The 24,773-nt window shown below is 40.6% G+C and overlaps 3 protein-coding genes across 5 annotated transcripts in view; 1 reads left to right on the top strand and 2 right to left on the bottom strand.

Annotated features, from left to right (window-relative positions):
* The first annotated feature begins 1,880 nt into the window (after positions 1 to 1,880).
* Positions 1,881 to 4,034, top strand: LOC119727425. The gene has a single exon (XM_038199293.1). The coding sequence runs from the start codon at positions 2,389 to 2,391 to the stop codon at positions 3,271 to 3,273; it is 885 nt and encodes a 294-aa protein (XP_038055221.1). The 5' UTR covers positions 1,881 to 2,388; the 3' UTR covers positions 3,274 to 4,034.
* A 3,196-nt stretch (positions 4,035 to 7,230) lies between these two features.
* LOC119727422 lies at positions 7,231 to 16,422 on the bottom strand. Its single transcript, XM_038199289.1, has 14 exons — positions 16,268 to 16,422; positions 15,550 to 15,743; positions 14,730 to 14,926; positions 14,016 to 14,167; positions 13,378 to 13,520; positions 12,792 to 12,938; positions 12,220 to 12,416; positions 11,763 to 11,854; positions 11,324 to 11,442; positions 10,789 to 10,931; positions 10,173 to 10,275; positions 9,843 to 10,016; positions 8,756 to 9,020; positions 7,231 to 8,244 (listed from the first exon to the last, which is right to left on the bottom strand). Exons 2-14 carry the CDS (start codon positions 15,739 to 15,741, stop codon positions 7,973 to 7,975), a joined length of 2,196 nt encoding a protein of 731 aa, XP_038055217.1. The 5' UTR covers positions 15,742 to 15,743; positions 16,268 to 16,422; the 3' UTR covers positions 7,231 to 7,972.
* A 1,737-nt stretch (positions 16,423 to 18,159) lies between these two features.
* LOC119728348 (relaxin receptor 1-like) overlaps positions 18,160 to 24,773 on the bottom strand; it is a 44,726-nt gene continuing 38,112 nt past the window's right edge. For 2 of the 3 annotated variants that reach the window (XM_038200553.1, XM_038200552.1), the window contains 3 exons: positions 24,282 to 24,449; positions 23,701 to 23,880; positions 18,160 to 20,435 (listed from right to left, as the gene is read on the bottom strand). In XM_038200553.1, the coding sequence (XP_038056481.1) occupies positions 20,320 to 20,435; positions 23,701 to 23,880; positions 24,282 to 24,449 (464 nt within the window). In that variant the 3' untranslated portion in view covers positions 18,160 to 20,319. Of the gene's footprint in view, positions 20,436 to 21,535; positions 22,979 to 23,700; positions 23,881 to 24,281; positions 24,450 to 24,773 lie in introns of all 3 variants that reach the window. The other variant, XR_005271041.1, reaches the window with a different exon arrangement.

Genomic DNA, 24,773 nt, shown 5'->3' with positions numbered 1-24,773 from the left:
ACGTTGATATTACGTTTCGGAGTCCTATTTATAGGCATGAGCACTTGAAAAAAAGATTAGTCAGTATTGTTGCATCATAATCAGAACGCAGTAAGTTAACAGCCCGAAACGTTTCAACATCGATCCGTCGCATTGTTCGGGTGCATGTCAAGGTCACATAGTCCATAGTGCAGTAAGTAAACACCCCAAAACGTTTCAACATCGTTCCAACGCATTGTTCGGCCGGGTGCATGTCAAAGTTACACAGTACATAGTGCAATAAGTAAACGCCCCAAAACGTTTCAGCATCGTTCCATCGCACTGTTCGGGTGCATGTAAAGGTCACATTGTACACAGCGCAGTAAGTAAGCACCCCGACGTTTTAACATCGTTCCGTAATATTGTTCGTCTGCGTGTCAGGGTCACGGCATAGTCCATTGCATAGTCATGACTCAAATTTGAAAAGGGTTTCGACATCCACAGATTGATATGTAAAATTATGTCCGGTAATTTTTTTTCAGACTTAGGAGGAAGATCTTCTGGACGGTTTTTATTTCACAGAAGAAAAATAAAAACCTTTGTTCTCCAGAGGTGAATCATGGATATCGTACAACCTTCAAAAATGCAAATTGCGTATAACGCGTCGGTTTGCAACATAGACGTGGGGGATATTTGCACACTCTTAATAAATATATCTTTTTATTTGTAGTCTTGTGATGATTATATTTAATTCCATGTTTATCCAGTCGTTGGTCTAGAAATGATGTAATTCTATGTTTGTTCATATTCCTTGTCTTACCCCTCCCCTCTCATCCTCTCCCCTTCCCACCCTCTCCATTTCATGTTTTTTTTAAATTTATTTATTTTTTTAATATATACTATTTTAGTCTTTCGCTGCTCTTGTAAAGCAAAGTTTTGTTTTTAATGATTAAACATTGTAAATGTTCTTTACAATTCCGCTGCTGGCGGCGAAAAAAGACATAATAATAAACCAATTAATAATAATAATATAACTTCTCAATTACGAATAAATCCCTTCTCAATGAGTTATTTACTTTAAAGAGAATTAAGACAACGAAAGCTTCTCATCCCCCACCTTTTCACCAAAACGTCTATTAAATTAATGTATTTCTGAAGTAACTCCCCATTTTGTCATGTGCCTTGCATCAGCCTCAGTGTAACATGCACGCTGATTATATGACGTATAATCAATCACCTGAAAATGCTCATGAAAAGGCTTTCGTTTTCAGTTACCTAAAATACAGTACATGTACGAAGATTCAAAACGGCATTTCAAGAACGTATAAACAAACAAAAAGGGGGTCACAGTCCTTCCGCTGAACGTGGAAGCAACGTTGCATGACTCATAATGTATATAGCGCGGAATCCATGCTACGTCATATACTATTTTTAAACTCGCTTCAATTTATGTACACATCCATACAATCATTGCAGATCTTTCCTTCGCTTGCGCTTGCGTGAAGGTCAAGGGGAATTGGATTTGCTTTTCATGTAAATGTATACGAGGGCTGCATGCACATACAAACTGGGTTAATAATAAATGCATGGAAATGTCGCTTGAACTTGATACAAAATGATAGGCTTTGTATATGGAATGCACTAGCACTTGCAGTGAGACCTTAAGTGATTTCAAATAATAGCTCATAAATAATTTAATTTACAAATAAGAATTTGTAAATGGTGACTTCAGCCCTTAATTTTATTCCTGTTAATGTACCGTTAAGGATACATTTTCGTCATAAGTTATACCTTACCGAAACACCGGACATTAAGGAGACATTTCAATGTCTCCAATTTGTCACAATCCTATTTAGAGGCAAAATGTTAACGTCGCAAATAGGCTAGATCGATCGGTCATGGTCCAAACGTCAATATACCAGAATTTGTGGGGGTAGGAAAAGGAAATTGGGGTTAATAGGGGTAATTAAAGTTGGAAACATTTTGTACACAACCCTATGGGAATATCCCCCGACTTATTATTTTTTATTATTATTGTTATTAATATCATCAAAGGCGATACAATAAACTCCGATGTATAATACACTAAACAAGTCCACAGGGCAAAGTGACAAAGGTTTTCTGTATAGCGCAAGCGCATGTAATTATTGCATCAGAACTGGAACGGGCCAAGTTCAACTGTACAGCGCGCTACACGTATAGTAGAATCTTCTCGTGCAGTACAGACATTTCTAGTTGCTCTATTGCGTGTAAATAAAAGCTGGCTTGCTGAAACACGGACAGCAGTTTGCATCATCCTTTAAATAGGGGTGAAATGTAACGGCAAAACTTAGTTGTTGTATGCTCGTTTTCAGTGCTAGTGTGTGAGCGTACAGGCGTGCAGAACTCACCTTTTTTTCCTGACGGTTTTGACGAGAAAATTGTTCAAAAATGTCTGCGTATTGGCGAGTTTCTATGATGGTTCCAGCTTTTCGCATGGCGCGCCAGCTCTACCGTGACACACACGGCCCCATGGCGATGCACCGGTTCTTCCGCGACAACCACATGGTCAAGATATTCCGAGCCTGGCCCTCGGCGGCCAACTCGGAACTCCAGAAGTCATTCGACGAGGTCTGCAAGAGACACTGGGAGGGATTCTCCAAGGACATGAACAACTCATTTGGCGTGAGGATCGAGCGGGATCGGGACAGACGGGATTCCATCTGGCCTTCATGGGAGGCCAACTCGGAACGCCAAAAGTTATTCAATGCCATCTGCAAGAGACACTGGAAAGATTTTGAGAAAGACATGGAAGATACATTTAGCGTGAGGATCGCACGTGATCAGGACCGACAAAATCGGCGGGACTGCACCGACAAGGTGACCGGTGTAAAGACTGAACCAGTGAAGGCCGACTCACCGGCACCGTCCGAAGCGGGCCAGGGCTTCGAGGTCGCCCTCGATCTGAGCGGCTTCGCTCCCGAGGAAATCTCGGTCAGGATCATCGGCAATGACATCCTACGGGTGGAGGCGAGGCACAAGGCGGAGCAGGCGGACGGCAGCCGGGTCTTGAGGAGCTACACGCGGGAGTTCCTCCTACCGGCCGACGTGGACTTGGACGCGCTGAAATCCAACCTGGATGCCCAGGGAATGTTGAATCTGAAGGCGCCCGACAGGGACCTGCCCCCGGAGAGGGCCGTGCACATCGACGTCGCGACGGCCGGAGAAAAGTCATCCGAGCCGACCGAAGAGGCTTCGGCTGACGAGGACATGAAAGTATCACACGCAGAAGAAGCTGATTCGAGTACAGCTGAAAAGCCGGAAGACAAGAAGTAACTGAATCACGAAACTGTCCCGTCCGTCTTTCTTATATCGGAAAATTGACTTAAAACTATACAGGGACGGAAATTAGTGTGGCTTATGCTCAATTCAGTGTATGGTATTTGATTGACAATTTTGTAAATACTAAATAAAATAATTAGAACAAGCATAGCCTTTAATTCAATACTCACGTCAAGGTTATAATAAACTTTTGTTAATGATGACGCATAACAGTCAGTCTATCAGTCTTTCACACGACTGATAAAGAAAGGAGATTCGAGCGTGATTTAACTGTTCACCGAGTATTAATCCCACTTTACATAAAAAAAGAGAGAAAAATATGAGCAAAATACTTCTTGCTTTTAAATCCAACAAAAATGGCATCAATCGTGGGATACCATTTTCCAAGTGATTCCTCCGCACACTGTATTAGTTTATGTGGACTTCTCTTATAAAATGAAGACTAAGTTGTCGTGATATGCTTTACTTAAGTATACATTTATCCAAAATTATCTTTTCAAATATGGGTTTTTTACTTGATTTTTACACTGAAAATTAATGTATGTAGCCTACCACTGTTAATTAAAAATTATGCAAAGTTAAGGCCTATCTGGAGAAAAATTGAAAAAAGGGTACAATTTGTTTAAAACTTTTGGAGAATGTTAAGTGACCAGTTTACTACATATACACAGCTATTTTTTTTTTATAACAATACATGAATGTGGAGACATGAATTTCTATATTCTGTTCAAGATGTTGAGCATACTTGCTAGAAATTTCTGTTGATGTTATTATTTCATTTCTATTGTGTATTATTAATGCTTATTACTCAGTAGCCAAAAGAATTTCTATAAATTTAGGTTTCCTGTTCTTGTCGTCCCATGGTACATCTGACATCTATGATTTTATCATTCTGACGCACTCCCTAATGACGTCGTCCGCCAAGAGTGATTTGAATAGCAAACTATTTACCCAACAGGAAAACAAATCTTTTTGAAGTCATTCTTACTTTAAAGGAAAATACCGACATGACTTGGGATCGAAAATGGCTGATTTTGACTTTTTCTCTATGTTAAAACCAGCCAACACTGGGGAGAAGTAGTCCGAAAATTTGGAACTCTCAATACTGTGTATGAGGGTCCCAAAACGTTAGGTGTTGAAAACAAGCAAAACAAGATACAATAGACAAGCACCTGAAACAACCAGTCCAACAACCCTTCAGTACTGCATCAATCAACTGTGCCAAAAGAAACATCTGGCATGTCTGGTACTAGTCTCTATTTCTACTCATTTCTTGAAAGTCAGCCACCAGACTAATCACGCCATAATGAAGAGGTCAATATTTTAAAACAGTTGGGCCATGGTTGGACATGCACCAATCTAGTCTTTAGCCTCAAATTGATATCACTTGACTTCCCTCTCAGGTGCAAAATATTGAAGAAAAGCCTCCCTTCAGAATTGAATTGAGACTTCAAACTTGGCTGGTGAAATACTAAGGACCTTGTCTTTGCCTGATGAAAATTGAGTACAGTTGGCCTGATTTGTTTTGCATGTTTTCAGCACTCGAGGTCCCAGTCTTGGGGAGAGGTTCTTTAAGCACTACTTCCCCTGTTATAATAATAACATCTTTATTCGCACAAATTCATGGCACAAGACACCAGTAAAACAGAGAGAAGTAAAATATAAACACATCATGATAAAAGAAAGACAAACAAAAATTACACAAAAACAAAATTAAGTCAGTTGACACAGATGTCATTTGTTATTTTGGAGACATTGGTGTCATTAAAAATGTCCCATCGAACAACGCTCTCTCTAACATTAATCATGTCCCCAAGTACAGAAACATTTGAATTCACACTTAGCGGTATACACAATCAAACCATGTTTTACTTGTGTACATAATGTATTCTGTGACTGACCTGTGCTGTTGGTATATCTCTTGATGCAAGCCACATTAGAAATACAGCACTTGATGATGATATTGCTTTCAAGATCCTTCCGCAATGATATCCACTACCTGTAAAAAGAAAGAGAAAATAGGTGAATAAAATCAAAAGAATAGGACCTGGGGAGATTTTGATGCAGGAGGTGAGAAATCTTAATTTTGGGAGCTACAGGCATACAAAGTTCTCCCAATGTGTCTGCTGATGCTCAGAAGTACATTAATGTTAAGGATACGTGAATTTCGTGGGTGTGGTAGTAAGATACCAGCTAAAAAATGCCGAGTCATTAATAATAAGAAAAAAAATAAAGGAAACAAATCCCCCCTCCCTAAAAAAACAACCAATTGACAAAAGAAAAAATACAGAAAAGGGGAAAAATTGCAGGTGGAACAGCTCTGGAACTCGGTTCTACATCTCTCCATCAATAGTCCCCTTTTAAAACAATTTAATTTTCTTCTCAAACTTCATAAATTTTTTTTAAATTCACTTATAATTATAGTTCATTATATTTTTGATATCACAGTATTACACTTTAATTATAGTGCATTCAACTAAAAGAAATCCTTTCGAGAAAAATAACCAACCAAGATCTAAATTATTTTCAATGCCAATGGTACGTGCCCTGCAGTAAACTTACCTGGCTTTTTCTGAATTTTGAACTAAGTCTAAGTAAGTTGTTGGCGATTTGCAGGCACAGCATGAACGATCATGAGGTGAATAATTCCCTTTGTACTGAAGCCAGTAGCAATCGTGTCCGTACATTTCAAACTACACGGTCTGTGCATGGTGACAAATGAAAAGAATCCTAATTAGAGCTTACATCTTTGCACTGTATTGATCAACATCGGCAGATTTTGTAAACAAACTTTGTATTCCGGACTTGTCGAACGCCACCAAGAGTTATACGCAATACTAATAGTAGGGCGCCCTCCCGTGCGCAATTTTTTTTACTGGACGCGGTGACCTAATTTAAATGAAGACGTTTTTCGTGAGAACCCGAGGTAAAGATGGTGCTCATGCTGAAAACTTCAACATTAGATAAATCATTACTCCCAGAAATGTTTATGCATACAAAAGTATCCTTTTATAGGCTACCGCTATAATTCTCACAACCGAAATGAGGATAAACTTTTCAAAAACTGGCGATTCAGGGCGGAACTTACCCTCAGAAACCCGTAAGTTGAAGTTCACGATTGAACTTTTTTTTTCATTTATTCGTTTTTTAAAGCTCTGGCAGGAGCTTCTACATGTCACTTGGTGGTCTGTCTGTCCCCGGAAAATTGACCAAAACTAATTGACTAATTGACCAAATGGCATCATGCCGTGGTCATAAAATGCACTCTTGATAACGGTTTGCGGGACACCAATTTGTTTCGATCGACGTGCATGGGGAGTGTGTGTGTATTTTGCCTGTCCCCGAAAATTTACCAAAATAAGCCAATAAGTTTGCCACAAGAAAAGCAAACAAAATAAATGCAATACTTAGCAAAAATTGCTTGCAACAATTCGAAAAGATGTTTATGAAAAGTTTGTAAATTGAGGCACAATTTGTGCAGTAATGTTACAGTCACGTGGTGTTTTGTGTAGTGGTTGGACGGTATCCAGGAGGAAATGTCCCCAAAATTAACCAAAAGTATGGTGGTGGGTAGGAGGTTGATAAACTTTGAACTGGGATAAAATGTTCACTTTTTGGACCTTGAATAGGGTAAATACACGTCAAAAAAAGCGCCAATTAACTTGGCCGATTTCGCTAATTTATAATTCTATAGAGAAAATACCTGGAATGAACTTAAACACAACAGCGCCACCTATTCCAGAGCCCTTCTGTCCTCCCCCACGATACCTTTAGCCCACGCAATTAATCAATCTCCTTTGCTATTGTGTATTAGTTGTATCCATCCGCAGCACTTTTATTTCGAAATTTGTCTTAAAAAAATAAGCAGGATTTGAGGTAATTTTATCATTCTATTGAACAACTCAAATTAGAATCCAAGACTCCCAGCAACAAAAGTACACCATGCAAATATTTAGCCAAAAATATATATTCATTTAATTACTCAAGACAGTAAACGTACACATTTAAGCCTTGCGGGCCCGACTTTGTTAAAATGTAAGTTTGCCTTGAAAATGCATAACACCTAATTCACAAATATTGCCCTTATTGCATTCCTCAAAAGAAACGAATCAAAGGGAAATGAATAAATAAATAAGTTCAAACTTATTGCATAAGTCGAAATAATGAAAGTGGATATAAAATAAAATGTATTGTACTTTTTTTATCGAACCAATAATGTCCAAAAGTAACTTCAAATAAAACCTCGCAAAAATGAATAAACTGTTTCGTCTTCAACCTTTTAAGACTGTCGAAATAAAAAAAAACTATTTTTTTAAATTTCAAAATATATTGTAACTTTGAAACTTCCGGGCCTCTTATGTGAAAATTCAAAATGGCGACTATTTTGGTTTTCACATTTGAGTATATCCGGGGTATTTTTTATATTTAAACATAAACTGGCAAAGATGATAATCGTAAATAAATAATCCTTGGAGGAACGCTTACTGCATGGGTCTTTAAATTTAACATATGACAGGAACGATTACATTTGATTTTAAGCATAAAAAGCGGACAGCAATAGCCATTTCAAAAGTGCTCTGTGAATTCAATTAAACATAATTTATAACTTGTGCATTAACTTTTTCGAAAAAAGGGAAACCAACCAACAAAACGTTTAATAATTTGAGTGGAAACCACAATCATGTTTTTACAGTCAGCCCATATATCCTGGGAGCCACATCGCCATGACAACGTAAAACATGGCGGACGTGAGGGCGGCACTTGCAGGGGAAGAGGACAAGCCTGGTTCCTGGACGTCACCGACATTCACTAACGGGATGTCTCCGGTGAGGGACTTGGGCGCCAGACACGTGTAGGTTTCTGAGTCGTAGTCCTCGTTTGGCTTGTCGCACACGCAGTGGTAGATGTCCTCGTTGTACGTGGAGTTCTCGGGGCAGCCGTTGAAGAGGACAGAGTAGATGTGTGCTGAAAAAATCAAGTAAGTAATTGAATCGATGTCAGGTTTGATACTCAACATTACATTCTTTAGGTAAAACTTTGGTTAAGGTAGTCGTGGGAAAAAGTAAAGCACCTATAGGCTTTATTAACGAGTAGGCCATATTAAATTGCAAGCGAGGTAAAATCTTTTTTTGAATTTGCGAAGAGAAATGAAAGCAATGACATTACAAATTATTACCAGTCTGCTCGGATGAATAATTGAAAATTTGTGATTAAACATACCCTCGTGTTTCAAGCCGGATTTTAAAAAAATGAAAGTGAGGCTAGAATGCATAAATAGTCTGGCACCATTCCATTCAACAGTTCACAATATATAAAATACAGTCGGGGAACACGACCAAATATGCTTCCTCGTGAATCAGGTCAATAGTTTTTCCAGAAATATGATTCAGGACAAGTTTGAATTTGTGCCAAATTGTGATTGTCAAAACAAAACGGCGGTCAACGCTTGTAGAAACAAAGTATAGGTGCTGAATACCTTGCGGCTTGGCAACAGCGTCCATAATATCACGTCTTGTCCGGGATCTGGGCAGACCGTAGGGCACCAGTGCCCGAGCCATCTGGTCCGCACGATCACCGCCGAGGACAACGGTTACCATCTCCTGGGCCGGAGCGGCGATGCCTCGCCTCCGCCTGCCCACAACTTGCTTCTGGACCAGGCGAAACACGGTGGTGATGGTGTAGGTCAGCCGCTGCTGCGACAACGCCGTGTTGAGGAAACCCATGTTGTACACCGCATTGGCCTGCACAGGAAAAACCAAGACGAAACAAGACTAGTAAAGCTGGTCCTAGAGTACACATAATTCCATTCATTTGATTCAGAGTGGCTATAAGACGGTAGAAGTCTTACATGCATCTGGTGTACACTATAGACCATCATGCTGCCACCATTTCAGTCATGTTCCCTGTATCCAATAACATTAACAGTACTGAATGATTGTTTTGTGCAAAAAGGAATCAGACTGTTTTGCCTTCCAGCCTCGCTTTGGTCACGTTGATTTGAATGGGAACAAATCATGACGGCCGCAACATGATAATGGTCTATGGGATCTACAATCGTCAAAGTCACAAGAGACAGAAAGTTGGTCAGGTACAAAGAGTGCACCAACGAGAACAGCAAAAATAGACATGAAACAGTCGCAGCTGGATATGTACATGTACAAAGAAACCGGCTATCTGCATTTTAGAAGGTGGTTCAAATATATCACTTTCTAATTCGTTGATTACTTTTTCAAGTCAGCTTGGTAAAACTAAAAAAATGTCTCGTTTGAAGGCCTGCCAAGGATTTTTTTTTTCAAAAATAGCTTCTCTTCCCAATCGATTCAAGTTGAGTTTTGTAGGCAACATCTGACATGATGGTTTAAACCACCGGTGGTGATCCCAAAGGGCGGGAAACTGAGTAACGTGCTTATGACGTAAGCCAGGGAAAGTACTCGTTGAAAGGCTAAGCGGCCATTATCTTCCCCAAACTGCCAGTCATGCATGACGCTCAATCACCGTAATAAATACAAATTGTCTCAATTTGTTGCCGAAAATTTCAACAGAACAAATTAGAAGCCCCTTACCGAGTCGTAGGAGTTCGTGGATAGGGTCTGAACCTTGTTGTCCCCAGCCAGGTCACTTGGGCCCCAGGTGAAGGTCTTGGGTTGCCCCTCTGCGTCAGTTCCCTCGACAGCGTAATAGAAGTCGGAGCTGAGATAGGCGACGTAGCGCTGAGCTTGCGACACTTGCAGACATCCCTGTCAACAGAAAAAACGTTTAGAAGCGATTAACAATACAAGAAAAGCCATTTCTAAACTGCACCCCTCCAGAAGCTTTGCAATTAGTTATGCATTTATTAACTGATCCGTCGAACAATCACTCTAAATGTGTTAACCCTTCACTTAAATACTGACCACGATTTCATTATAACTACTGGATTCTGGTACGGCAGTCTTGCACACCATAAAGAGAGTCAGCTCGAGATCGAAGTCTCGCCGGAGGAATTCGGGAATGTACCTGTGGGAGAAAAATAATAAAGATAAACAGATAACTGACTTTAATTTATGCATCGAGGGGCACGCGAACTGACCCATATATAGTGCCCGTTCATAAAATTACTTTTAGTATAAAGCAGACCCAAATATCGTGCGGGAAGGCGAAGGGCTTTACACTAAAGTTTTCTTGATGTTAAAATCTATCTGTATCTGTAAAGTTAATGTCGGCAAACAACTGTCGATCGGACACGCCAGGCCGTCTTGCTGCAAAGCCAGCTGAATTTCCCACAGCATTCTGTCTGGGGTATATATTCCAAAAAGTAAGCCCAAATCCACGCCCCTTGTAAGAGTGTGGATACAGTGGAGACCTCTTCCGGAACAACTTGTTGATCTCATTTTAAGACTAACAGATTTGTAGACTAACAGACTAACAGATTTGCAGTCCACAGCAAAAGTGTGACGTAACATGCACGACACCCATCAACGGTCTGCGAATCAGTCAACAATGGAGATCAAGAATTATTTCTGGACTTACTGGACTACGATGCTGACAGTCTCCAAGTGGTTGACTCCACGCCTGTCCCCGCCCTGGCGCAGATCCTCCCCGTTGGCGCCCGTGAGAGAGATAAGCTGGATGACCGGTCTGTCTTTGGTGCTATCCACGACTTGTACCACGGTCTGTAGCCGGAGGAAAGAAAACAATATTTGTCTCATCCAATATGCTTCAAATCAGTTAGGTATTGAGTGCAAGGTGGAGTGAAACATTGCAGGTATTTACTGTGTACTTGTACTTGAGCACCTATCTTTGAAACGTGCCCTATTAGTGAAAATGAGGGCACTGAATCGAGTGAAGACGGTAGGACTAAAAGACACAATGCGCGCCTTTGCGTGGATGATGTATAGCTTATTTATATCCTTTGAGCAGTTAGGCTAAGTTCAGGAAGCGTTGGTGATATACGAACATTTACAAAACTGTAGGCATTGTGAATTTTAACCAAATGAACCTAACAATGCAAGCTGTCACTGGTCTTTCTAATTATAATGCCAACCAAGTTATATAGCGCCCTCACCTGTATTGTGACCTCCAGGGAGATTGTCAAGGGATCCACATTCATTGGTGTGCAGTCGACAGGGTTCTTTTCCGTGGGATCGTTGCACTGGTACTTGGCGAACGTGAACTGAAACGTACCTACAAAGTACATCGTCCAAGGAAAAAAAATAACAATTTGACCATTACTTCATCCAAAACAACATCTTGAAAAGAATACATTTGGGTCGAACGACAGCTGAACATCGATAAAAATCAAACTAGTAAACCTTGCATCAATATTATTTTGCAAAAAACATATTTTGAACAAATGTGGGCGCTGTAACAATCTTTAATTGTTATATTAAAGTCAAGAGACAAATGCTTCGATAAACATTTCTTTTACTCTTGGAGCCAAGAAAACGACATCGAAACAGCGCCTTCATTTGGCCGATTGTGTCTTTGGGGATTTAGTGCTTTACCTGTGGCGTCAATGGGCATGTCGTCGTCAGTGACCGTCACGTCAAGATCGAGAACAAAGTTGAAATTCCAAATTTGTCGACATCTTGCAGTTCTGGTCAGAGAAGTAAAATTGACAGGAAATTAAGCCAGTTGCAAACAAAGAATACACAAATTAGGCCTACATAATCGTAAACACCTGTCGCACTATGCAACATCATTTAACACTAATTGAATGTGCACCACAGACAAAACACATTTGGTTCAGACGATATTGTTTGTTCGATACATCATCTCACCACATTAAAAGATGTAGTGTTTTGAAATAGAAGATGCGCAAGGATTTGGAGAACTTGAAGGACCAAGAAAATACAGAATTGAATGTAACTGCTTCTAGAAAGGGAAATTATGCAAGGAAATTAAAGCTATCGGTTGGGCCAATCAATACGCTATTTTTTATTAAAGTGTCGCACAACTCACCCCGTGTATTGGCACTGTTGGGTACCGTTGGGAAAATCGTAGCCCAAGTCGAAATTAATGAAGCTCTTGGCTGTGTTGTTCTTGGGCAGGTACTTGAAGGACGTGCTGTTCAACAGGGACAGTAACTCACCATTGGCCGACTCAATGGTGGTCTGGAACTGCAACTCGATGGAAGCTTTCTCCTGATCGGGAACAGTCTAAAAAAAACGCCCCAAATAATAAACTTATCATGAAAATATTCTACACATGACACCAAAAGCTAGCATTTTTTTGGTTAAGTATAGAGAAAGCATTAAGAACCTAAAATTGCGTGATTCCGACAAAAATACCTCGTCCTGTTAGTTGGTGTGACGTCACTTGAGTTTAAACCACGCCTACTGCACATTAGGATTGGAACCGGAATTTAACGCAACTTGAGCGTTTAGCCAATGGGCGCTTGCAATCAGTGGTGCGTGCGCGTGTCTGACGAAGTCACTGACGAACCCGATTGGCGCACATTAATCACTACTAATTGGTCAAAACATCATGGGCGGGGCTTAAATGGACCGGTCCATTTCGTTCAAGATTCTCACCGGTGTGGCGGTCGGGAAATACAGGTCAATGATGACGAAATCCAGTACAGGTTTCACCAAGGCAATGGAGCTGACGATAAAATTGACGATGGCCACTCGGCTCAGGCGGTAGTACAGTTTTACGCTGGAAGTCACCCACGACATACCCTGAAAAAAAAAAAACATTCACCAGGATCGAATGGGTAAACATTGTACTTTGATGCTTCCTCAAAAACTCACAGGGATAGAAATCTGGCGAATAAAATCTTTAATCACAGCTGGATGAATGTGAAAATTTACATGTAGTTTATGTGCAAATGTAAGATAAAAACCCCAACGTATACAATAACTAGGACCATGGGGGACATTAAATTGTCTTGCACATGAGCCTATTTTACAAAACAAATGTCCAACCATAACTTCTGAAATAAGGTATGTGACTGGTTGTGCAATTTGTAAGAATTAAATATTATTTTTGTCACATTTTTGTGTCACATTTATGGTAGAAGAATCTAAGTTATATTTCCTCCAAATCAGGCTACTTCATTCGTCAAAATTAACTAAGATCTCGGGGTTGGTTGGATGGTTGGTTGGTGGTTGACTATACCTTCGTGCCATCGGTGCGGTCGACCGGCCTGACATTTGTGAAGTAAATTGTGGTCTGGAACTCGATCGTGTCGGTCGTATTGGAGAACTGCCAGATGTTCAGTCCGTTGCTGTTAGTGCAGTTGAAGAAGTGACCAAAGTCGTCTGAGGAAAGAAACAGCAAAAATCAAATACTTTATGATATTCCTATTCCATTTATAATGCCTCTATACAACAGGTATTGCTGTTAAATGTATGCTTCTATCCAGCAAGTATTACTATTCCGTTTATGTTTCTATCCAACAGATAACTTAGTTTCTATCCTACAGGTATAACTGTCCAATTTATGCTTCTATCGAGCAAGTATTACTATTACTTTATGCTTCAATCCAACAGAACTATGCAATTTATGCTCCTATCAACCAGGTATTACTATTCCGTTGATGTTTCTATCCAACAGATAACTTAGCTTCTATCCTACAGGTATAACTGTTGAATTAATGCTTCTATCCAGCAAGTATTACTATTCGATTTATGCTTCTATCGAACAGGTATATATTAATGTTAAACTTATGCTCTTTCAATTGATGCAATCGAAGCAAAAGTACAACTGCAGGCTAAACGTGACAATAATATTTGGCGATAAAAAGAGGGTCATACCATTGAAGGACAAGGTATAGTCCCGTCTTTGTATGTCGTTGCCGTCGCTATCGGGCTCGGTGAAGTTACTACCGCGCACGTAGCTGGTAAAGAGGCGTTTGTTCGGTCCAACACCAGTCGTCTCGTTGGTGAGTAGGCTGACATTTCGGGTCCTGAAAAAAGATAACGGTTGAAGGCAAACCTTATGGATTATGGATTTGTAGTTCATTATAACTGGCCTTATTGATCATAGATATATCGGGTTATATATAATTTTCTCTGCTGATCAGAGATACCCGGAGACTAAACTCGTGAACGGTCTAAGCACCTGATCTCGCCCCCCCAAAAAAAATGCATTGTCTTTTGCTAATTGCAAAAGACAATGCACCTCACTGCATTAAAAGCATCCACTGGCAAACACCCTTTTGTACATTTTTGATTTTCTTAAATTTCAGGTGGCATCAAACCCTGTACAATGTAATGTAATGGCGGCTGAGATTTACCCAGGAAAGAATGCAGTATCCTGACGCCACCTCGAACGCTGTGGACAAAGTCTTTGAGTCTTTAACATTTTCGAGCTATTATCTAACAAAATCGACAATGGATTCCCAGTCCCAAATTCATGTTTTCAACAAACATTTGATCGTCATGCAGTTACATTATTATTACAAAGAGTAGTTTCAGAGTAATGCATTCTATACCAAAATTAATTTCTTGGGAAACAAATGATCTTACACGAAGTTTCCCTCGTCCGTGAAATAGTATCCAGTGTTGCCGCTGTCCTGGTACGTGGCATCACTGAAGATGACGCTGGAACATTCGCCGGTGTTTTCAGGTTGAATGTTGCCGGTTTTAGGGTCGACCGCTGTCAGGCCGTCCACGCCGTACTTCTGAAAGTCGACCACCCAGTACTCGGGCTCATTCAGTGTGTCCTGAAAATAAATGAAAATGGGAATTCTTTAAATGGTTTATGGTAACAACGATAGTATGCATACTATTTAAGGAAGGTATTCACTATACCATCAGATTTACTTGACATAACTTAGTCAATCCATTAAGCATAGATAAAGAATACGGCAAATAATCCCGTTAACCCTCTTCGTTTTATCCATTTCTTGCAGGCTTAGACCGATAATTGCCACAAGGACGTGTATGAGCAAGTAAAGGCACTTGGAAAGATTCCCATATCTGGCCATCACTAATTTTTCCCTTCAGTGACCTATCAGCCATCAGAAAGGGATAATATGTCCTAATAAGTCGAATTTAGCGGGATAAATATTGAAGTATTTACCGAGAAAACACTTAGAAATTTTCAGACCAGTCTCATAGGGTTTGTGCACAGGGTGACAAGTGATGGCCAGATATGGGAGTCTTTAGAGGCACTTTTTTGAGAAACCAATATCTATTCTTTTTACTGTGCATAGGCCTACATTGCGCATTATGTTACATGGCTGCCATTGTATTCTGCATGCCCACAAAACCGACAAATGAAAATACTGCCCGGTCCATGAAGACTATCCTTCAGTGATATGTTTTGTCTTTTGCAAATTCTCACCTCCAAAACGACTTGAAATTTGGTATTGCTGTCGTCAATTTCGAATTGCGAGATGTAGGCCTGCCCCATGTTCTTGAAGCGGGTGTCGGTCACTTTATCATCGATCTCCTCGCCGAAGCGAGCGGTCGAGCACCGGACCAGAGCGCCTAGGATGGCCAGGAGAATGACGGGGAGGCGCGGTAGAACAAGCATGGCTGATAAACAAGACGGAAATCGGATAGAAATAATTTACAGATTTTTTTTCTCTAGGTTTCCTAGAACGAATTTTGAGTAAAACAATATTTCACTAGTTATCGGAGAAAAGACCATTTGTATCCAGAATACTAATTCGAGCTTGCATAAAATCTTAATCCACACTTGAAAACCTCCCCAAAATCGATATATTTCACAGATAATTTTATCCACCACAAATTTATGGAAGCCTAATATTGAAGTGTTTGGTAATTTGTTGTATTGCTGACTGCTCGGCAGTGGTTGCACGGCTATCCATCCTATTTATTGTGATTCATTTTTCACCAGAAAATAATTTGCAAAAAAAATGCTATATAAATTCTTAGATCAAAAATTTGAGGATCAAAAACTTGGCAAATGAGGGCTCAAAACAAAGCAAAACGGCTGCATTCAATGCAACATATGAAATCGTGCACAGAGGATGACTGGATGATGGCATGTAGTTTTTAAGGTTTTTTTCTTTTCTACGGAAGCTGTATGTACTCACCGATAGCAAAATGGGTGTGTCCCCAGCGTGGATCAAGGGCGCATACCGGCGGGGCTCCAAGCAAGTTTCAACGGCGGAGGACCCTGCTTGCACGATGCTCACCCTAACACAGCCGGACGTACAGTGAATGATGAACCACGTGCGATTCCAATTGGCAATTTGATTGCTGCCGCTCATTCGATCCGCGGCGGGTCCGAACGCACAGCCAATCACAGCGCAGCAAATTTGGCCGGGTCACGTACTCGGCTATTGTTCACAAACAGCGCTGAACAAAGTATTGGTTTGGAATAGTGAAGGAATTTCCTCGGAATGGACTTTCGCTGTGGCTGAAATATGCGAGCTATGAAGCTGCATAATGGTACCGGCTTGGGTACGTGAATTCATTATGCAACAACGTGGAAAAGATTTGGCCCATTCGGTTGTAGATATTTCCCACCGTTATGCACATAGCAATATTGGGCAGTGTAAGGAATCCGATGTAAATAGCAGAGGCTTGTATACAAATATTGAATGCTTTATCTCGTGGTGTAGTAAAACTAGCCTCCCGAGGTGATCCATGGACATTCTATTTTCCCGAGGCGAAGCCGAGGGAAATAGAATGCTCCATGGATCACCGAGGGAGGCTAGTTTTACTTCACCACGAGATAAAGCATTCAATATTTGTTTTATAACACTTCACCCACAGATTCTGCTTGATTTTAATATTTTTAATTATTTAAATCTGAACACAGCTGAAATAAACTTCAATTTCAATACAAAATTGGTGGAAAATGTATTTCTCTCTTAAAAACTACCCCTTCACGATATGTTTGAACCCAAGTCTGCGGCGCGCTCTCTTTTGAATAATACGCGCTAGCGCTACGCACAACGCGCAACGCACACACCAGCATGCATTTGCACACAAATACCGCGCCGTGGAAATAGTACTTTGGTTGCTAATGGTATAGTACTTTGGTTGCTATGCGCATAGTACTTTTGGCCGTGCACAGAAAGATAGCAAAATTAGAAAGTAACATGTGACTCGCTCTCGGCCAATCAAGACACAGAATCTGTGGGTGAGGTGTTATAATAAACAATATGAAACGCCGCCAACGTCCGCTCAGTATTTGTTGTAACAGTTTAGAACAAGTTCGGGCGAGGACCATTGGTCGAATTGTGGTTGATTTGTAACGTAACTTACGCCTGCGCACTATTCGCTCCGTTCACAAGCACCCCCTCACCGGCAAAGGAAGTACAGTTGGGGGTGACCGACCGACGCCATCTTGCCTGACTGCAATTCATTTGCCGCAAACGCGGCCACTGCGTGTAATAGAACAAATCCCCTGGTGTACGTACGTCACATACAAGGAACGGTGCGCGTCAACCAGCGAAATGTCCCACCCATAGGACGTCGTTGTTAGGTAACAGGGCACCCTCTTTTGGTAGCGCACGGAGCTCATAGCGACATCAAGAAATGTCTTGGTCGTGGCTCCCCTTTGTGCTTTATGATGCACGCGGCTATTGGTAACCAGCGATGGAACCGTGCCCTGTCGTCTGGTTCCAAATAATCGACTAGAGTAGTCCAACCATCGTCGACTAGACAGAGTTTGGGCTAACTTAGTCGAACTATGGCTATCAATGGTTCTTGCGCGAACTTGCGCTTAGTTGCATCACTGGAGGGGAGGGGCTAAAGGAGAATATCACTAGAGGACGGTATTTACTCCAAATGCAGTAATTGTTTCAATCACCTAAAAGAAAACTATTTCTCATTAAAGGTAACTATCTAAAAATAAAAAAGCGCAAAATGTTTTGAGAACTCACACCATCCAAATTAAGAGAGGATAAAACTACACTGTCTAATTTTCACCAGCATTGAAACACAACAAAGACGAATGAGACCCAAAACACAGAACTGTAGAATTTAAATTTACTTTTATTAGAAAAAGAATACAATACACATAATCAGGTGCAGAATAGTACTATAGTGTCAATATTTATAACTTTACTGATACATTAAAATGTACATTAACTTGTATGTACAATGAATGACTGGCTTGTCGTATACAGGAAAACGGAGTGCATTTGGTATCAAACTGTTATACATTTTCAAAAAATAAATTCAAACAACTTTAATCTTTATCTCGAAGTACAGATCTTACATACTGAAAACGATAAAAGACTAATTCAAATCGCGACTATAAATCCGTACGCGTGCCGCGCAATTATCGAATCGAAACACAGGTTTTATCTCACCATTTTAGGCTAGTTAATGTGATAAAAGCACTGAATAAATCATAGCGTTGTTAAATATATTTCTTACGTATTTACAATATGACGAGCCCCATCAGATCTCCCTTTCAGCCTTTTATCAGACAAAATCGTAACATAAATATTGCCATAAATTAATGAAAGTATAAAATTGAAGAGTAACCACGCACATCAACAAATCGGCAACCTGTGGCATGGACACCCGTACATATTTACATTCAAAATTGTGTCGTTTCGTGCGCAGTGATTTGAATCCTTGCAACCCATTTTTTCAAGTTGTAAGTTTCCTTCATATTGTCCAGCTTTTTAAAAATCTATCAATTTACTGCATGCTACAATAATAGTACAATGTTTATTTTAGTGCATAAATCTTTTTACCTTGCAACCTAATCGGTATTCCAACCGCGCTTGTGTACCTCCAGATTTGAGTTTTGAGTCTGGTTATGCAACCCGACATCATCAGTAATTTTAAAGCCAAAAAAATTATGGATACCAAAGAAATTCGAAATGAAAATCTGAGCTAAGTGCAAATTCCGGAAATTCGGGCTGCACCGCATTCCTTTTTTTTTTTTATCACCGTCAAAGAAAAATTGCACATTGATTACCCCATGGGCCTGTGTACATTTATCCAGAGGTGAATTTGACGAACCTTGGAAGTGAACATGCGCAGTTGGACTACCGAACATGTGAATATTCATTAAGCAATATGGCAGCCTCCGTGTCACGAGGAATAAACGACGGGCAACTTCGCGATTCAGCCAAACGGACTAAGCATGTGCCAAGGGATTATAAAGGCTAGACAAGAAGAAACCAAACGGTTTGTATGCATGGATAAATACTGTTGATAGCGCCTATTGTAAATCGACTCCTTCGCAAAACAATGGCCTCGCTAAAGTCACCTCTGGGTGGCAAACTTCTCCCTAGGGTGTGCAAAAAAATCACAGCAAAATTGTAGGATTCAAGACTGTTGAGGGTTAACGAAAGAGGACTACAGAGGTCTATGGACCAAAACTGCTCTTTACCTTGTACTGAACGTTCTCTTTCCGTGTAAAACACTGGATTTCAAATGGAGTTCAAATTTCACTTCGAAGGGCTGTACTGTTTTTCGTAAATGGTTGTGAAGTTAACATTGACTCCATCAACATCTTAAAAACAATTTTGGAATAGATCGGAAGTGTGCACTGAAGGTATACGTTTGCAATGCATTGTGGGGACATTCCGCGCTAACGAAATGGGGATTTGTGCCGAGAAAACTGTCCCACAATGCAACGCAGCATACACCTTCAATGTACACTTCCGGACTAGTGGCTATCCGTATAAGTGGCGTAACGATTTTGTTTTAAGCCCATAGCAAATAATTGAGGCCAACAGGTATTATGTGGATGGTGTGGAACGCATGCATAACTACTGCGAGGTAAAAGGCAAGTGTTGGACTAACGTGGAGCCTTCCAAAATTGGCAAAAAAACGTACCCAAATGGGAAAAACGATTTAGATAATAAGGACAGACTCGGAGCGGTCCAATTTAGCACGTCTATACAAACTCGATCACTATTCACTAGACAGTGTAGGGAGCAAAACATACCACCGAAGGAGCTGCTGAGGGTAGTTAGGAGGAGAATTAAAGATAGACAAGGCGCATTAGTTACAAAAACTACCCTCAATTTGTACCCCACGTCGACGGGATGGACTCGCCTGTGCATGGTGCGCCCGACGCCAGTCTTTGTGAAGGCTGCCTTGGTCCACATCGAGTGTCACAATTCCTCTCGTATAGGAACCAAACAAAACCCAGCGCAGAGGGACAGGTTCAGACCGTACTGCACTGTTCCTCCTCTAGCACGGGCGAGGAATTATTGCTGTCGTAGGACCGCTTGGGGATCGAGGAGTACTCGGTGGGTTGGTCTGTGGTCGAACCGATCCTTCCTGGATGAGAGAGAGAGAGAGACTAGGGGTCATTCTATACATTTGGGGTTCTGATGCCCTCCTTAATGCAGTCGTCTTCCAAGAGTGATTACGAACAGCGAACTACCTACCCTACAAATATTATTTAAAAATCCTGTTCGAAGTCACTCTTAATGATACTTGAATGGCGAATTACCAAAGTCAAAACTGTCACACTACCAATTGAAACGCTAAACCTGCAGAACTACCCACAGGTGAAGAACACTGAAAATAATATTATGAAATAATTAAGAGAACCCACTAAACATGCATGTTGCATTATGCATTCCGAAGCCAACAATGAGGTTTTGGTTATCTTTTTGCAATGATATTAATGAAACAACAATAATGTCTACGCAGGCGTTTCCGTGTTGAACTCTAGCACTTACTTCAAAGATGGCGGTAGCGCAAAGAATCTATGGGTGCATCCAAATAAAAAGGCTAAAAGTCCGTCCGCCGAGCTCAGGAATAAAAGTTTTACATTAAAATTATTCTATATTGGAGAGTTTGAGAGCCATGGAACTGGGCGATTGAAGACATATGTCTGAATGCACCTCTGGCCTGGACTTGGGGCTTCCAATTCGGAGCATTTGGGATGCAATTGGGTCCGAAAGTGGCCCTATTGAATTTTTGCCTTGTTGTGGAGCGATCCTTTTTTTCCAAAATGGCAAATTTTCCAGATTGGGAAGTATATTTAGTTTTAGGGGTGGTCCACTTTGGGTGAGGATTTCTCAAAAAGTCATCGTCAACCCACCAAAACTTGAACGGAAAATGAAAGACGATGTGTTGATCATCATTTTTCTGTGCTGCCTGGACACCTGTGAGAGTTTTGGGTATTTTTAAAAGGATTTTGGAATATGGGGACTTATCAATTTAGTCACTACAGGAATTTATTTATTTACAGTTGCACCACTATGCGAGCAATTTGTAATATTATTCGCCACCAATATCCTTTGCCTCACAGATGCCACTTTTCAACTGCACGATCGACATTCTGCACGTTTTATTCTATAGTAATTCAACAGTTTTTCATTTCAAAGCCTTGTAACTAGTCATCGTTAATGACATGAAATAATCCGTACAATGTTTAAGCTGTCAACTTGGACGCGGACTTTTCCCATGGTGCGCTGCGAAAAATGGCCTCTCTACGGCAAACTCTTGGTGGCGCCCTGTATTGGGAATATTGCTTAGTTTCAGTCCAGGATATTACCAATTGATGTGATACATGTAGTAGTAATAGTAATAGTACGTTGTTCAGGCATATGGTCACATAAACAACGATTGAAACAACAAAATCACAATCTTATTATTAACTGATAAACAACCAAAGAAAGACAATGTTGACTATCTTACAGAAGAATTAACAGTGTAACAAAACAATGCCGCTATAACAGGTTGTATCACTCCAAATGTGCACAACATACAATACACAGATTATACATATCAGGCACAGCAGAGCTGTAAATACCACAATTAAACAGAGATTGACAATGGAGGAGGTGAAAATAACATTTTGTTAGTTGGTTAAAAAGGGCGAAATTACTTGTCCAGCCCTTTATCACAAATACATCATGTCTTTCGGCACCAAGTCAAGTCTGAAGGTATCCAATTGAACATCTACACACAAAAAATCTGTGTTACTATTTATTTCTTGTTGCTTGATTGTTAGACTGTTTCCTCCTAAAAATGTGGGGACCGGTAGATATAGCTCCCATTTAAAGCCATTGATTGGATCTCCTCTGCATGACTGTTTATTTTTTAAATCGCTGTTTAGCTCAGTGCACAGACGGCTCTTGTCTTACCACAAAAGTACACAAAATCATCAGTGTCTCAATGAAGGTAACTTTAAAGCATCTCAACTGCATAGGTTTTAAATACTGAACAGTAATTTCTCTCTCTGTATCGATATTTTCCAGAGACACTTTCGCATTCAGCAAAAATCGAAGCTCATCACCTCCGAAATTGTCATTTTGCAATAGGCTGGTTGCGGGCAAACATTGCCGTTGTGATGTTCAAGTTCAGGAGGCAGGATTCAGACCTCTACACCGTCATGTATATTTATTTTCATACATCAGGAGGGATGCTTTCTGATATTTGGAACATCATTGCTAGCTACCTGTCCCCATTTTTAACGTCTGAAGGACAATGGGGTCGGGGAGCCAGACTACATGATTGTCATCTTACTCGTTATTCGCCTGGTGATGGACTGTGATGTGGCTTGTGATTACTTGGACTTTACGAAGCGAGGGGGGGGGGGATGTGTTAGATTATTTCTACATATTACACAAAAACAGACTCATGGTTGAATTAGGGAATCACTTGCAGGCACTTTTTCTCCGTCTAGCAACCAAAACCGAAGACATGTTTTCGGAAGCCGATTACCTTTAACCGGGGCTGGTTTACAATGTAAGGCGGACAAAGGCAAAGCGGTTAGGGCAGTGGCTGCTACCTGAGGCCGGACCAAAACACGAAGCGGACCCGTGCTGAATCTGGTGATTGGCAGCCGTCAGCTTGAGCCTCAAAGACTGGAAAATAATTTTACATTTCGAGGACAAAATACTACATTACGAAGAGCAGGAACGACAGCAACAGTAGAACAGTAAACCAATATTTTAAAACTAGAATACTAACTGACATGAACTTTTTTCGGTGGCAGAAATTAGAACTTAAATATGTACATGTAATGAACTTAGTTCGAATTCACGACATCTCAATAACTTTTTCAAGAGGTATATTTTAGATTAACTAGCAGGTGCCGCACTTTGCGCGGCATCCCGCTAGCTGGTTGACCTCAATTTGCATGTTGACCCCAATGGGCGTGGTAAACCTTGGGTGAAGTAACTTTGCCACATTTTCATTATCAACGTTATGTTTTGCGTAATAGCGATACGTTTTGGAGTGGATGGGAGTGTTTTCATAGAGATAATGTTGTAATATTTAACCATTGAAAGTCTGAAAGAAACAAATTTGCCATAAAAGCAAAACAAAACAAATAAATAATTTTTTTACGTGGCAACCGTGCCTTCAAAGGACAGTGATATCAGGGCATATATATCACTTAAGGACCTGTATAAAATCACAGTTGTATTTTGTGTGCTTGCCCACACTCTTGAGGCCTTTTACAAAAAAAAATGACACACAGACGGACATACATCAGACAGAGAGCCAGACAGACAGACTGACATCAGACAGCACTGAATTTTTTAATATAGGATAGTAAGCATGCAGTTGATGACCGGGCCCCTACCTCTCGTGGTGGAGAATTCGTTCTTGGAGCCCAGGCTGCCATTGCTGGACTTGCCCTTGCGTCGCTTCAGGTGCTTTTGGAACCACTGCGTGAAGGACGTGGTGCTGAGGGTGTACAGGATGGGGTTGAGGGCGCTGTTGATGGGCAGAACAAAGATGACGATCCAGCCGTACAAGGTCGCTGCAAAAGAAGAAACACAATCTCTTTTTGGATGGCAAAAATGTTGGTCAAATATGTGACACTCTTGACGGATCGAAAGACAAATTTCCAGGAATGTTCACAACCACCACACTATCGAAATCTTGGGCAATGCCATTTTGCCCGGCAACTGGTTTTAAATTAACTTAGTTGTTGGTTAATTCAAGTAAGATTTTACCAACTTTCGGGATATTTCCCAAAAAGCGCGGACAGGTTGATATTTTGACCAACATCTACCGATTGTTTTTAAAGCTAAAATTGAAATAAAAGGCCGATGTATAAAAGCGACATCATACAAATACAAAAAAGGACTTAATTTATGATTGAAATGGACAACCTTTGACCGAGGCTAAAAACCACAAGGCAGGACTCCCTGTATATACCTGGAATTTCGTAGCTGCATAGTGAGAGTATTTTGAGGATGGCGATGGGCAGCCAACAGAGGGCGTCTGTCATGACAACGAAGAGGAACCGCTTGGCGTAATTCATGTCCCCGCGTCTGCCGAGGTGAGTGGCTGCCTTTCGCGTCTGTTGTATGCTAATGAACATGCCTGTGTAAAAACAAATATTACGTCGTTAGGATGTCACACTATAACAAATATCGGTCAGTAAAGTGTTACAAGATTGTGACTTGTCAATGAACTGACTTGTGAATTGACATGGGATTAGACTTGCGATTTAACTTGTGATTTGACTTGTGATTTGACTTGTGATTTGACTTGTGACTTGACTTTGATTAGACTTGTGATTTGACTTGTGGTTTGACTTGTGATTTGACTTGTGATTTGACTTGTGATTTAACTTGTGATTTGACTTGTGATTTGACTTTGATTATAGACTTGTGATTTGACGTGATTTGACTTGTGATAGGACTT

The sequence above is a fragment of the Patiria miniata genome, unplaced genomic scaffold (assembly GCF_015706575.1).
Source record: "Patiria miniata isolate m_02_andy unplaced genomic scaffold, ASM1570657v1 HiC_scaffold_20, whole genome shotgun sequence".
Classification (NCBI taxonomy): Eukaryota; Metazoa; Echinodermata; class Asteroidea; order Valvatida; family Asterinidae; genus Patiria; species Patiria miniata.
The sequence above is the reverse complement of the archived record's forward strand: the minus strand, read 5'-3'. Positions and strand labels throughout refer to the sequence as shown.

Coding starts and splice junctions, on each gene's coding strand:
- LOC119727425 (XM_038199293.1), top strand. CDS start 2,389: ATGTCTGCGTATTGGCGAGTTTCTATGATGGTTCCAGCTTTTCGCATG.
- LOC119727422 (XM_038199289.1), bottom strand. CDS start 15,741: ATGCTTGTTCTACCGCGCCTCCCCGTCATTCTCCTGGCCATCCTAGGC. Junction 12,939..13,377: donor ACCGCACCGATGGCACGAAG/GTATAGTCAACC, acceptor TTTTTTTTTCAG/GGTATGTCGTGGGTGACTTC. Junction 10,276..10,788: donor ACTGTCAGCATCGTAGTCCA/GTAAGTCCAGAA, acceptor TTTCTCCCACAG/GTACATTCCCGAATTCCTCC.